The sequence below is a fragment of the Schistocerca cancellata genome, chromosome 10 (assembly GCF_023864275.1).
Source record: "Schistocerca cancellata isolate TAMUIC-IGC-003103 chromosome 10, iqSchCanc2.1, whole genome shotgun sequence".
Classification (NCBI taxonomy): Eukaryota; Metazoa; Arthropoda; class Insecta; order Orthoptera; family Acrididae; genus Schistocerca; species Schistocerca cancellata.
In genome coordinates, this window is record NC_064635.1 from 216462910 (window position 1) to 216475606 (window position 12697).

General features: G+C 44.2%; 1 protein-coding gene across 4 annotated transcripts in view; it reads left to right on the forward strand.

The window, feature by feature from the left end:
• Positions 1-7639, forward strand: part of LOC126106404 (cytochrome P450 4C1-like) — a 160736-nt gene extending 153097 nt beyond the window's left edge. For all 4 annotated transcript variants that reach the window (XM_049912675.1, XM_049912674.1, XM_049912676.1 and 1 more), the window contains one exon: positions 4549-7639. In XM_049912675.1, coding sequence (XP_049768632.1) covers positions 4549-4977 — 429 coding nt within the window. In that variant the 3' untranslated portion in view covers positions 4978-7639. The remainder of the gene's footprint in view (positions 1-4548) is intronic.
• The last annotated feature ends 5058 nt before the right edge of the window (positions 7640-12697 follow it).

Consider the following 12697-nt stretch of genomic DNA (forward strand, 5'->3'; position numbering starts at 1 on the left):
AGTCGAGGGGCATGAAAGGGAAGCAGTGGTTGTGAAAGGAGTGAGACAGGGTTGTAGCCTATCCTCGATGTTATTCAATCTGTATATTGAGCAAGCAGTAAAGAACAAAAGAAAAATTCGGAGTAGGTATTAAAAGTCTTGGAGAAGAAGGAAAAACTTTGAGGTTCGCCGATGACATTGTAATTCTGTCAGAGACAGCAAAGGACTTGGAAGAACAGTTGAATGGAATGGACAGTGTCTTGAAAGGAGGATATGAGATGAACATCAACAAAAGTAAAACAAGGATAATGGAATATAGTCGAATTAAGTCGGGTGATGCTGAGGGAATTAGATTAGGAAATGAGACACTTAAAGTAGTAAAGGAGTTTTGCTATTTAGGGAGTAAAATAACTGATGATGGTCGAAGTAGAGAGGATATAAAATGTAGACTGGCAATGGCAAGGAAATCGTTTCTGAAGAAGAGAAATTTGTTAACATCGAGTATAGATTTAAGTGTCAGGAAGTCGTTTCTGAAAGTATTTGTATGGAGTGTAGCCATATATGGAAATGAAACATGGACGATAACTAGTATGGACAAGAAGAGAATAGAAGCTTTCGAAATGTGGTGCTACAGAAGAATGCTGAAGATTAGATGGGTAGATCACATAACTAATGAGGAAGTATTGAATAGGATTTGGGAGAAGAGAAGTTTGTGGCACAACTTGACCAGAAGAAGGGATCGGTTGGTAGGACATGTTTTGAGGCATCAAGGGATCACCAATTTAGTATTGGAGGGCAGCGTGGAGGGTAAAAATCGTAGAGGGAGACCAAGAGATGAATACACTAAGCAGATTCAGAAGGATGTAGGTTGCAGTAGGTACTGGGAGATGAAGAAGCTTGCACAGGATAGAGTAGCATGGAGAGCTGCATCAAACCAGTCTCAGGACTGAAGACCACAACAACAACAGCCATGAATTCGGTTTTAGAAAAAGAAATTTGCAGTCTAACTTTCCCGGCACGTTCTTTGAGGACTTCAGTCTGATGGAGTGTTGTTTGCTCGTCATCAGAAAGGATCGCGAGGTCGTCAGCGAGGGCTACCATTTGACGTCGATGTCATCCTTTTCTTTTCCTAGCCTGATTGGTCTCCAGATGTTTCGATTTTTCTGTTCTTGTTCCCATTCTCTCACGATATTGTCTAAAACTATGCTGGAAAGTAGTGGGGAGATGCCATCGCCCTGCCGCACGCCAGTCTTGATGCAAAAAGGTTGTGAAATTTCTCCGTTGAATTTATTCTTTGTTGGATGAGCCGTTGTGTTTTTGCATCCAGAGTGTTTTATTTGAGTATATTAAACAGGGATTGTCGGTTGACGGAGCCATAAGCTTTCCTGAATTCGACAAATGTGCAGCTGGGTGGAGGATTTCGTGTAGCTCGAATTTTCGGTGTAGACTCCAGACAGAAAATTTGTCGGTGCCTGATCTGTGTGGTCTGAACCCTGCTTGAGTTGTTCTCTCGTGCGCGTTGTAAGAGGCAAGCGGAGGGGACTTTGTAAGGAACGGAAAGGAGGGAGACCCCTCCGCAGTTATTTACATCAGATTTGTGTCCTTTTTTGTGAAATGGGTGGACGAGTGCGCATATCCAGTCACCGTATGTTCTGAATGATCTGTGTGATTTCCTGTAATAATCATGTGCCAAGATTTTTCAAAATGGTTCAAATGGCTCTGAGTACTATGGGACTTAACATCTGAGGTCCTCAGTCCCCTAGAACTTAGAACTACTTAAACCTAACTAACCTAAGGACATCACACACATCCATGTCCCAGGCAGGAATCGAACCTGCGACCGTAGCCAAGATTTTTCAGTAATTCTGCGGTGATCTCATCTTCTCCTGATGTCCTTTCGTTCTTCAGTTTTGTGATGTGGTGTCGGATTGCTTCTTGTGTCGATGGATCAGCGGAGGGTTTCATGTGACTGGGGGATGTGTGTGGGAATCGTTGGACTGGTTCAGGGCAACTGAGAAGGTCGGAAAAGTAGTGTGCCAGCTCTTTGCAGTTTTCTTGGTCGGTGAGTCCGAGTTTTCCATCTTTTTTCTTCTAGGTCAAATTTTGTTTTGAGTAGCCTTCAATTCTGTTAGCGAAAGGTCTATAGAATTTTCTACTGTTATAATTTCTGAAGTACTAGCGTTTGATTTTCCTGATCGTTCTGTTTGTCTCGAAGTGTCATAGGGTTTCCGGCGATTTGTTGCTGTTGTGTTTTGAAAGGCGATTCGGCGATTGATGATGGCTTCGTTGCAGTTGGAATCCCTCCAAGGGTGCTTTGCTTTTTTCTTAATGGGATTAATTCTTTGGCTTTTCTGATTATTTTATTACAGAAATCAGTCCAGTTATTTGTCGGTTCTTTTTCACATTCTTCTGTGATTTTTGTTTCTTGAATTCTATATGTGTCGAACTTTTGGATATGCTGTTTCTTATGTTGTACTCTCTTGGGAGAGAATTTTACTTTAGCTCGGGTGAGATTGTTGTCCGAGTCTGAGTTCGCATCTCTTCGGACTTGAATGTCGTGGATAACACTGTAGTGGGCGTAGGAGATGGCTACATGGTCGATCTGATATTCACTAAGATGTAGGATTGGGTATCGCCATGAAACTTCCTGGCTGATTAAAACTGTGTGCCAGACCGAGACTCGAACTTGGGACCTTTGCTTTTGCGGGCTAGTGCTCTACCATCTGAGCTACCCAAGCACGACTCACGCCTCGTACTCACAGCTTTACTTCTGCCAGTACCTCGTCTCCTACCTTCCAAACTTCACAGAAGCTTTCCTGCGAACCTTGCAGAACTAGCACTCCCAGAAGAAAAGATATTGCGGAGACATGGCTTAGCCACAGTTGGTAGAGCACTTGCCCACGAAAGGCAAAGCTTTCGAGTTCGAGTCTCGGTCCGGCATACAGTTTTAATCTGCCAGGAAGCTTCATATCAGCGCACACTCCACTGCAGAATGAAAATCTCATTCTGGGTATCGCCATGTTTTCTGTTTTTGTGCGGGTTTTCTGATGTGGGTGGCCATAACTTTGAGATTGAATTGTTGGCGTACTTCAGTCAGACGTGTGACGTTAGTGTTAGTGTTTTGGTGCGCAGAATTTTTGCCGATTAATTTTTGATAAGTTTTTGTGCCCCGAGTTGAGTGTGGAAGTCTCCCATTAGGATCTTCAAGTCGTGTTGATGAATTTTGCTCATAGCTTTTTCGAGCTTGTTCCAAACTTTGTCGACGGTTTCGGGATTTCCTTGTTTTCGATATTGGTGGCCGGATGCTCATTGATGATCATATATAAATTTTATTGGCATTCTGAATGCGCATGGTCATGAGTCGACTGTTGATGGGTGTGATTTATTTAACGGAGTTGATGATGGATTTGTGTACAAGGAAGGTCATTCCGAAGGTCGGTGCGCCTTTCGCGACCTTCTGTTGTGTTTTTCTCTTGAAGATGTGGTACTTTCAGTAGCCCATGGTTTCATTGTCAGTCAGTCGTGTTTCTTGTAGAGCAAGTTTGAGAATTTTTTGTCGGTGGATTTCTTGAGAGAGATTATGTAATTTTCCTGTGTGGGTCAGTGTATTGATGTTTAGAGTTCCAATGAAAGTTTTCTGCTTGTAAGGAAGTTTACCAGATTTTATGTGCCGTGGACTCTCCGGACTCCGAAAGTCCATTTGACGGGTGGACTGTGTACCTCCTGGGCTAAAGTTGAATCTGCTTGCGCAGTTTATGATTGCTTGTGTTTTACTGGTTTGGCCTAGTCAGTACCAGGACTAGATAGGACCAGAGGTTGCTGAGGCCTTTGAACATAACATTTTCAGCCAAGCTCACTGAACTATCAGACACTGATAAGAGTACCTGTGATATTCACTCAGACGTGTCTGGATTTTGAATTGCGTTGGTATTTGGTCCGCCCCGAGTATTTGATTTGCTCAGTACCAGCAATATCTGGGAGGCTTTCCCTATCTGCCTCTTGGGGAGGCGCAGGATGTAGGGTCCAACAACCTCACATGTGATTATTGTCATTATTGTCATTATTATTATTATTGTTATTATTATTACTAGTACCAGCAGCAGCAGTAGTAGAAGTACTGCCATTTCATAGTCAGTGTTATTTACTGATATTTACTCAGACACTGCCATATTAAAATAGCTATTTCTTAGGTAACTATGATATAAAATGGTGCTGCATCCTAATGAGATCAGGTTAAATAACTAAACAAATAAAGAAAATATATAGCCTATGCTTACCTACAGATTAAAAAAAATGGTATCGACTTTTTCACTAGTCTACGGGTGAATAACTCGAAACTAATAAAACCAACGTAATAACTGTTTTGTGTTTTCAACCATAATGGTTTTAACTGCTTAAGATCTTATATTTTACAAGTCAGCCAATTTGCAAAGGAACAGTCGTCTGATGCTGTTTTATACACGGGTCTTCGATTCCTTATGGGATCTGGGGTAGGGGGTTGTCGGTACCTTAGGAAAGGAGAAGCCTATGTACTGAATCAGTGTGTCAGTGCCTGGGATGGTGCCACAGGAGACGCTGCGGCTGTTCCCGGTGGTTCCGGTGCTCCCTCGGATGGTCACGGAGGACATCTGGTTGTCCGGAGGGAGGGTACTGGTCCCAAAGGGCGCGATGCTGGGTGTGATGCCCTTCCTCACGCACCGCCTGCCGCAGTTCTTCCCAGACCCGCTGAGGTTCGACCCTTCGCGCTTCCTGGAGGGACGAGTCGGCGAGGGCCACCCCTGCAGCTACCTGCCGTTCGGACTGGGCGCACGCAACTGCGTGGGCTCCCAGTACGCGCGCCTCGAGATGAAAGTCTTCCTGGCGACCGTCTTGAGGCGACTCCGGCTCCTGCCGCACAGCCGCAGGGAGGACCTGGAGAACGCCGCCGTCTCCGTCACCCTACACAGCATCCAGCCGATCCAGGTCTACTGTGTGCCTCTGCAAGAGTCTGGCCCGTAGCACCACCACCCGGCACACCCGCGGGCCTCAATGTCCGGAGGTCCTTCTGCTGTCTGCCACTGGGAGGACTTGGAACGCTGCATCCTTTCCGTCACCCTTCACACCGTACATTCGAGCATTCCATTCAATCAGGGGCTCTCGTGTGCCTATCCGGGGTCTTATCGCATAGCTCACCCTCAATATTGCCAGAGCCCTCAGTCTCCAGTACCCAGAGGAGATTTAGTTTCCTGCTACATGCCCACTATAAGGACCTGTAGAACAATACATTCTCCGTCAGCCTATAGATCATCTGTCTGATGGACGTCTCGTTTGTGTCTTCGAGAAGACCAAAATCGTCACTGTCCGTACTGCAGCAATTCTGATGTGTTTCCCCTTACTACAACAGGTCTTGATGGTCATCATCAGGAGGTGCTTCTGTTCTGCTGCAGAGCAGCTAAATGACCCAGAGGACAGAGCAACGCCTGCCAGCGTCCACACCGTCCACCTGATCGTAGTTCCCCTACCGTATCTGCAGGTGCCTCCAGCAGGCAACACACATGACTGTGCACACAGTATATTCTCCACTGGATTAAACAAGTTCCAGTTAATCAGTCTTCAGATCTTTAATCTTCCCAAAGTGGCCCAAAATAAAAAACACTGATATTGATCGAGGTCTTCCTGGCCAATGGCCTCAGGCACTTCTTCTTTGTGCAGTGCAGCTGCTGGAACAGACCTGGCAGACGAGGTACTCTCTATCAGACAGCACACTATCCAGCTCATCAGGGCCTCCTCTGCGTCTTCTACCTGTGCAGGGACCCAGTGTACAGTATCCATGCAGGCGGATACTTTTGCATACCTCTGTGGCAGGCCACTGCGTACCACCGCACTCCACACTACAGTGACTCAGGGTCTTCCTGGCCGCCACCCTGGAGCGCTCCCACTTCCTGCCACACTGGTGCCGAGACGGCCTGGAGCGCAACGCTCACTCAGTGCCGTGCACACTGGACAGTCAGGGCTTCCTTCATGCCTCTGGAGGCTCCCAGCACGTACCACCACCATTCGCACGGTTGGAGCTCGAGGTCTTGCTGGTCATCGTCAGGAGGTGCTTCTGCTTTCTGCTGCGGAGCACCGCCTGCCAGCGCCCACGCCGTCCACCTGACCGTGGCTGCCCTACCGCCTCCAGCAGGCAGCCCACGTCACTGTGCACACTGCTGGTGGGCACTAGCTGCACCTTTTGTGATGACGAGCGGTTCAAACGGACATTTTCCTATTAACACGGACATACTGATCTGTATGTGCAATAATTTGTTGATTCTGCAATTTTATTGTGTAAAATATCGCTTTTGTTGTTAATGTATGTCTTCTGACAAAGTGTAGAACTGTTTCTGTTTTCAGTGTGTATAGGTATTGTCTAGGTTGTAATTAATAAGATAATTTGAAAGTATTTTCTCTATGTAAAGTTATCCGATGGCCAATTAGGGATATATTTTATCTAATATTTTGTGAATATTGATGATATTTTGTTGCTTAAACAAGATAATACGCATTGCTGTGTCAAAAAGAGGACGCGAGAATATATACAGAGTGCTATGAGGATATTTTGATATGACTGTTTTGAGTATTTGGTTAAGTGAAAGCGATGTGAAGGCTGTGGTATACTAATTTCCTACGGTGCGTTATAATGGTAATGGAGGTTACTGCTGTATTAAAACCCGTGGATTATCAAAAGACTGTGCTCGTGGATTTGATCCGTGTGGGAGATGAAGTTTTAATGAGAGGGAATTCTTGATAAGAACTGTGTGAACTGTAATAATTAAATGCTGCAGTGTATCAAACTGTAATATAAGCAATCGTCTTTTGTGTGAGGATTAAAATGAAGTTCAGGCAGACGGTATCTGACAGATTGTAGGGGCCATTCGCGCATTTTACGTGTGTGTGTGTGTGTGTGTGTGTGTGTGTGTGTGTGTGTGTGTGTGTGATCTAAAATTAATATGTGATGTAATAAATTTGGAAATGGTGTGTGCTGTTGACACTATTATCTATGTTTTGCCCTAATTGAACGTTAAACTCCAATCCAGAAATTGTCGAACGGTGGACAGCCAGTGGAGAAATTCAACACCTTAAATTTTAATTTTATACTTTCTGCCATCAAACTTTGGACTACAGAGTGTTCTTCAATCCAATCGTGGACTTGTGTCCCAGTGACATGAAGCACTGTCATCCATAAAAATTCCATCGTTGTTTTGGAACATGAAGTCCGTGAATGGTTGCAAGTCGTGTCTAGGTAGCCGAACACAACCATTTGTGAGCAAAGATCGGTTCAGGCGGTCCAGAGGACGCAGTCTGTTCAAGATAAACGCAACATACACCAGTGCGGCGCGGCGCCACCACCAGCTCTCACAGTGTCTGGTTGACAGCCTGGGTCCACGGCTCCGTGAGGCCCGCACCACACTCGAACCCTGCCATCAGCTCTTATCAACTGTAACCAGGACTCGTCTGACCAGCCCACGGTTCTCCAGTCGTTTAGCGCCCAGGCAATACGATCGCCATCCCAGGGCAGGCGCTGCCACTGATGTCGTCTGCTGCCATAAATCATTAACGTCAAATTCTTCGTACGACCTACATTGATTTCTGTGGTTATGTGACGCAGTGTTGCTTGTCTCTTACAAGGGAACCTCCCCATCGCACCCCCCTCAGATTTAGTTATAAGTTGGCACAGTGGATAGGCCTTGAAAAACTGAACACAGATCAGTCGAGAAAACAGGAAGAAGTTGTGTGGAACTATGAAAAAAGTAAGCAAAATATACAAACTGAGTAGTCCATGCGCAAGATTGGCAACATCAAGGATAGCGTGAGCTCAGGAGCGCCGTGGTCCCGTGCTTAGCGTGAGTAGCTACCGAACGAGAGGTCCCTGGTTCAAGTTTTCCCTCGAGTGAAAAAGTTTAATTTTTTATTTTCAAACAATTATTATCTGTCCGTCCGTCCGTCCGATGCGAGGTAGCTGCGCCGTAGTTTGGGGACGCCACACCTAAACAAACATCGAAACACACGTCGTCAGTCGACTACAGCGCACGGAAGAGAGAGTATTCCTGCTAACGAGGCTCCCTGGCTGGCAGTTGACTGTTCGCTACTTTGGACGAGAGTGCATTAAATACGTGAGATGTATTGCGTGCGCAATATGAATTCAGCAAATATAGCTCGCGACTTCAATAACGAGGTCAATGAATATTTTCCGAACTGTAAGTTTGCGGTGCGGTCGCAAAACACAGAGACTAAACTTATCACAGTGAACAGAGACGTCAATGAACGAACGGACAGATCATAACTTTGCGAAAATAAAGAACGTAAACTTTTCGCTCGAGGGAAGACTTGAACCAAGGACCTCTCGTTCCGCAGCTGCTCACGCTAACCACGGGACCACGGCGCTCCTCAACTCAGACCATCCTTGAAGTTGCTATCTTGCGCACGGACTATTCAGTTTGTATATTTTGCTTATTTTTTTCATAGTTCCACACAACTTCTTCCTGTTTTCTCGATTGATCTGTGTTCAGTTTTTCAAGGCCTATACACTGTGCCAACTTATAACTAAATCTGAGGGGGGTGCGATGGGGAGGTTCCCTTGTTAGCACTGACGACTTTACGCAGACGCCAAGTGAAGGCCGTCGGCCAGTGCGCCATCCACGGTGAGAGTTGACGCCTCAAATTCGGTATTCTCGGCCCTCTCCTGACATTGTGAATCTCGGAATACCAAATTCCCTGAAGATTTCCGAACGGAATGTTCGATGTGTCCAGTTCCGACTGCCATTCCGCTTTCAAAGTCTGTTAATTCCCGTCGTGTGGCCATGACACGTCGGAAACCTTTCCACAGGAATCACGACAGTACGAGTGGCAGGTTCGCCGACGGACTGTCCTTTTGTACCGTGTGTACGCGATGCTACCGCCGTGTGTACATCTTCATATCGCTGTCCCACAACATTACTCACGTCCGTGTACACCAGCAGAGTCGAAGAATTTTTCATCAGTACAGCTACAAAAAGTATAGAAAGGCCCAACAGCTTAATACAGTGACTAGGTTACGCCGATAGTAAACATGTTTCAGAATATGTTTATTAGAGAATTTTTCAAATGAATCCGAGGACTCCACATCTGTATGGCTTACCCATATTCAGCAAGCCAGTAATTACGAACCGACCGATGGTACCTGCAACGCAAGCTCCAGTACACAATATTGCCAGGAGGATAGTCACCATTTTGAGGAGAAAAGTGAACTTCACAGGTAAATATAGCATTAAGAACAGCTTAGATTTACTTAACAAATTAACAGATGCTAAGATTCCAACAAATGCAAAATTACTCTCTTTATATACAGAGCGCTATGAGGATATTTTGATGTGACTGTTTTGAGTATTTGGCTAAGTGAAAGCGATGTGAAGGTTGTGGTATACTTATTTCCTACGCTGCATTATAATGCAAATGGAGGTTACTGCTGTTTAAACTCAATTATTATCAAAAGATTCTGCTCGTGAATTTGAGCTGTGTGGGAGATGGAGTTATAATAATAGGGAATTTTTTATACGAGCTGTGTGAACTGTATTAATTAAATGCTGTAGTGTATTAAACTGTAATTTTGTTCCTCAGAGGTTTTAAGTAATCGTCTTTTGTGTGAGCATTAAAATGAAGTTCAGGTAGTCGGTATCTGACCGATTGTATGGGCCGTTCGCGCATTTTAAGTGTTGTGTGTGTGTTTGTGTGAAATCAAATAAATGTACACGCTGTGATAAAATAAACTTGTAAACTGTGATAAAATAAACTGCTGTTGGCAGTATTATCCATGTTTTGCCCTAATTAAACAGGTGTCCGGATACTTTTGATCACATATGTAAGTCCGAAAGAACTGACAGCACACATGTAAATAAATGCGTCTTAACGGCAAACAATCATAACCTTCAGTACGCATGCATTCTTCGTTCGACCTCTAGCGGGAATGAGGTGAGGCTACGAGCAATGAGCATAATGGGCGAGGGGCACTACGTCTGTATTGTTGGCAGACCTGTGGGAATGCGGGTCGGACGGAAAACGTGCTCGGATGGCCGAAGTGGTTGTCGTGACCGCTCACGATAAGTTGCAAATCCGCGTTCGAGCCCCGAGCGCAAATTTTCACTTCTCGGCACAGGATTTATTTCAATGCCCAATTGCGGCTGATGTCGAAGTTCCTCTTCCTTCATGTTTACATACGGCTCCAGGGTCATGAATGGTGCCCGTCCTTTCGGACATGCCCGAAACAGCAGACATCACACACATAAATACAATCGCTATGCTTCAGAATTTCTTATTTACGAAGTTTTTAATTTTTCACGATCAAACTAAGTACTTCTTTGGTAACATACAATCGTATAAACCAAAATTTTTGTAATAAGTTCCATTTGCAGAGAAGAAAACAGACAAGATTGTAATAATTATAGAGGAAAGAAGGTTGTATGGTCGAATTCTGTGAAACAGTCGTGAAGCAGAAATTGTAGTTCTGGAAGAACAGCAGAGATTAAACTCTGTAGATTAAAGAAAGAGTGTTTTTGAAAAACCGATTTTTCGAACCCAAATCCATGACATCCCTCTTACGGGTAGAAAATTGTGAAAATATAAAAAATATTTTGATTCGTTTGGTTTGAAGTATTCTTTGCGCCAATACAAAAGTGTTTTAGACCGAATCCTGATTTAAAGACCCTAATTGTCAGTTTAAATGATAGAGTGAGACACACTCAGTTTTAGCCGGCCGGTGTGGCCGTGCAGTTGTAGGCGCTTCAGTCTGGAACCGCGTGACCGCTACGGTTGCAGGTTCGAATCCTGCTTCGGGCATGGATGTATGTGATGTCCTTAGGTTAGGTAGGTTTAAGTAGTTCTACGTTCTAGGGGACTGATGACCACAGATGTTAAGTGCCACAGTGCTCAGAGCCAACCACACTGTCGGCCGCGGTGGTCTAGCGGTTCTGGCGCTGCAGTCCGGAATCGCGGGACTGCTACGGTCGCAGGTTCGAATCCTGCCTCGGGCATGGGTGTGTGTGATGTCCTTAGGTTAGTTAGGTTTAAGTAGTTCTAAGTTCTAGGGGACTTATGACCTAAGATGTTGAGTCCCATAGTGCTCAGAGTCATTTGAACCATTTGAACCAACCACACTCAGCTTTTGCTCTGTGTGTACAATGCTTTTTGAGTTCATAAACCTAGGGCATTTTTTGCTGTCGCTTTGAGCTTTCAGATATTGGCTACGCTGTTTGTAGTCTTGTTTTCAGTTCTCTTCTATAGCAATAAAGTTAACACATGTGTTTTTTTTCTGAACAATTAAAAGCTGAGATCGACCTCCTAAGTTTACAAGAAAAGTTCTGGAGGACTCGGAAGAAAAAAAAATAGTCAATATACCCTTTATAAGTACAAGGAGAGATGACAGTCATTTATCTAGTGATAGTTGTCTAAATTTAAGGTTGGATGATACTAATACGTCTATGAGCACAGAATCAAATGGAAGTGCTCTTCTAGGAACAATCTGCTTTCCGCCCTTCTACATGTAGTGGTGATACAGAACACTCTCAAACCAGTAACCAGAATGTTATATTGGATATCACAGAACGTTTAGAGGATATCTACACCTAAATGTACATGATTATATTATTCTGCAATTCCAAATCAGGTGCCTAGCAGAGGGTTCATCGAACCACCTTTAAGCGCTTTCTCTAACGTTTCTCTCACGAACAGCGCGCGAGAAAAACGAAATCTTCTCGTGGGATCTGAGATTTCCCTTCTTTCATTGTAAGATAATTTCTCCCTCACGAACTAACTTTTTTCACATTCTAGATAGAAAGTTGGTGATTGAAATTTCATGAGAAGATCCTGCTGCAGTGAAACACACTATGTTTTAATGACTGCCACCCCAGTTCGTGTATCATATCGTGAGACTCTGTCATCTATTTCTCGGTGACACAAGACGAGCTGCCCTTCTTTGGACTTTTACGATGTCCTCCGTCAGCCCTGTCTGATATGGGTCCCACACAGCACAGGACGGGAGGGGAGGGGAAAGCGCAGTACAAGCACTCTGTTTAGTAGAACTGTTACTGCTAAGCCAATAAACCGCACTCTTTGACTTGCCCTCCCAGCAACGTTGCATTTTAAGTTATTCGTAATTATAACCCCAAAGTATTTAAAACTTTTAGATTTGTTTCATTTATATTGTAACCGAAATGTGGTGCCCTCCTTTTAGGATTCCTGAGGATGACTTCTCACTTTTCATTATTTATATTCGGCTGCCGCTTTTCATACCATAAAGATATCTTGCCTAAATCATTTTGCAATTAGTTCTGATCATCTGATGACTTAACAAAACGGTGAAATCACAACGTTATCTGCAAACGATCTACATTGCCTCCTAAATCATTTGTGTAGTTTAGGAACGCCAGTTATCATTTCTGTTTTACTCGTTCACTTTCCGTAAAAGGAAATCACGAATCCAGTCGCACGACTGAGACTATATTCCATAGGCACGCAATTTCGTTACCACCTGCTTGTGAGAAACGGCATCAAAAGGCTTTTGGAAATCTTGAAATACGGAATCAATTTGAGATCCCCTGATGATAGCACTCGTTACTTTGCGAGAATAAAAAGCTAGTTATGTTTCACAAGAACGATATTTTTTGAATGCATGTAGGCTGTTTGTTAATAAATCTTTTTTTTTTCGAGGTCATTCATAATGTTCAGA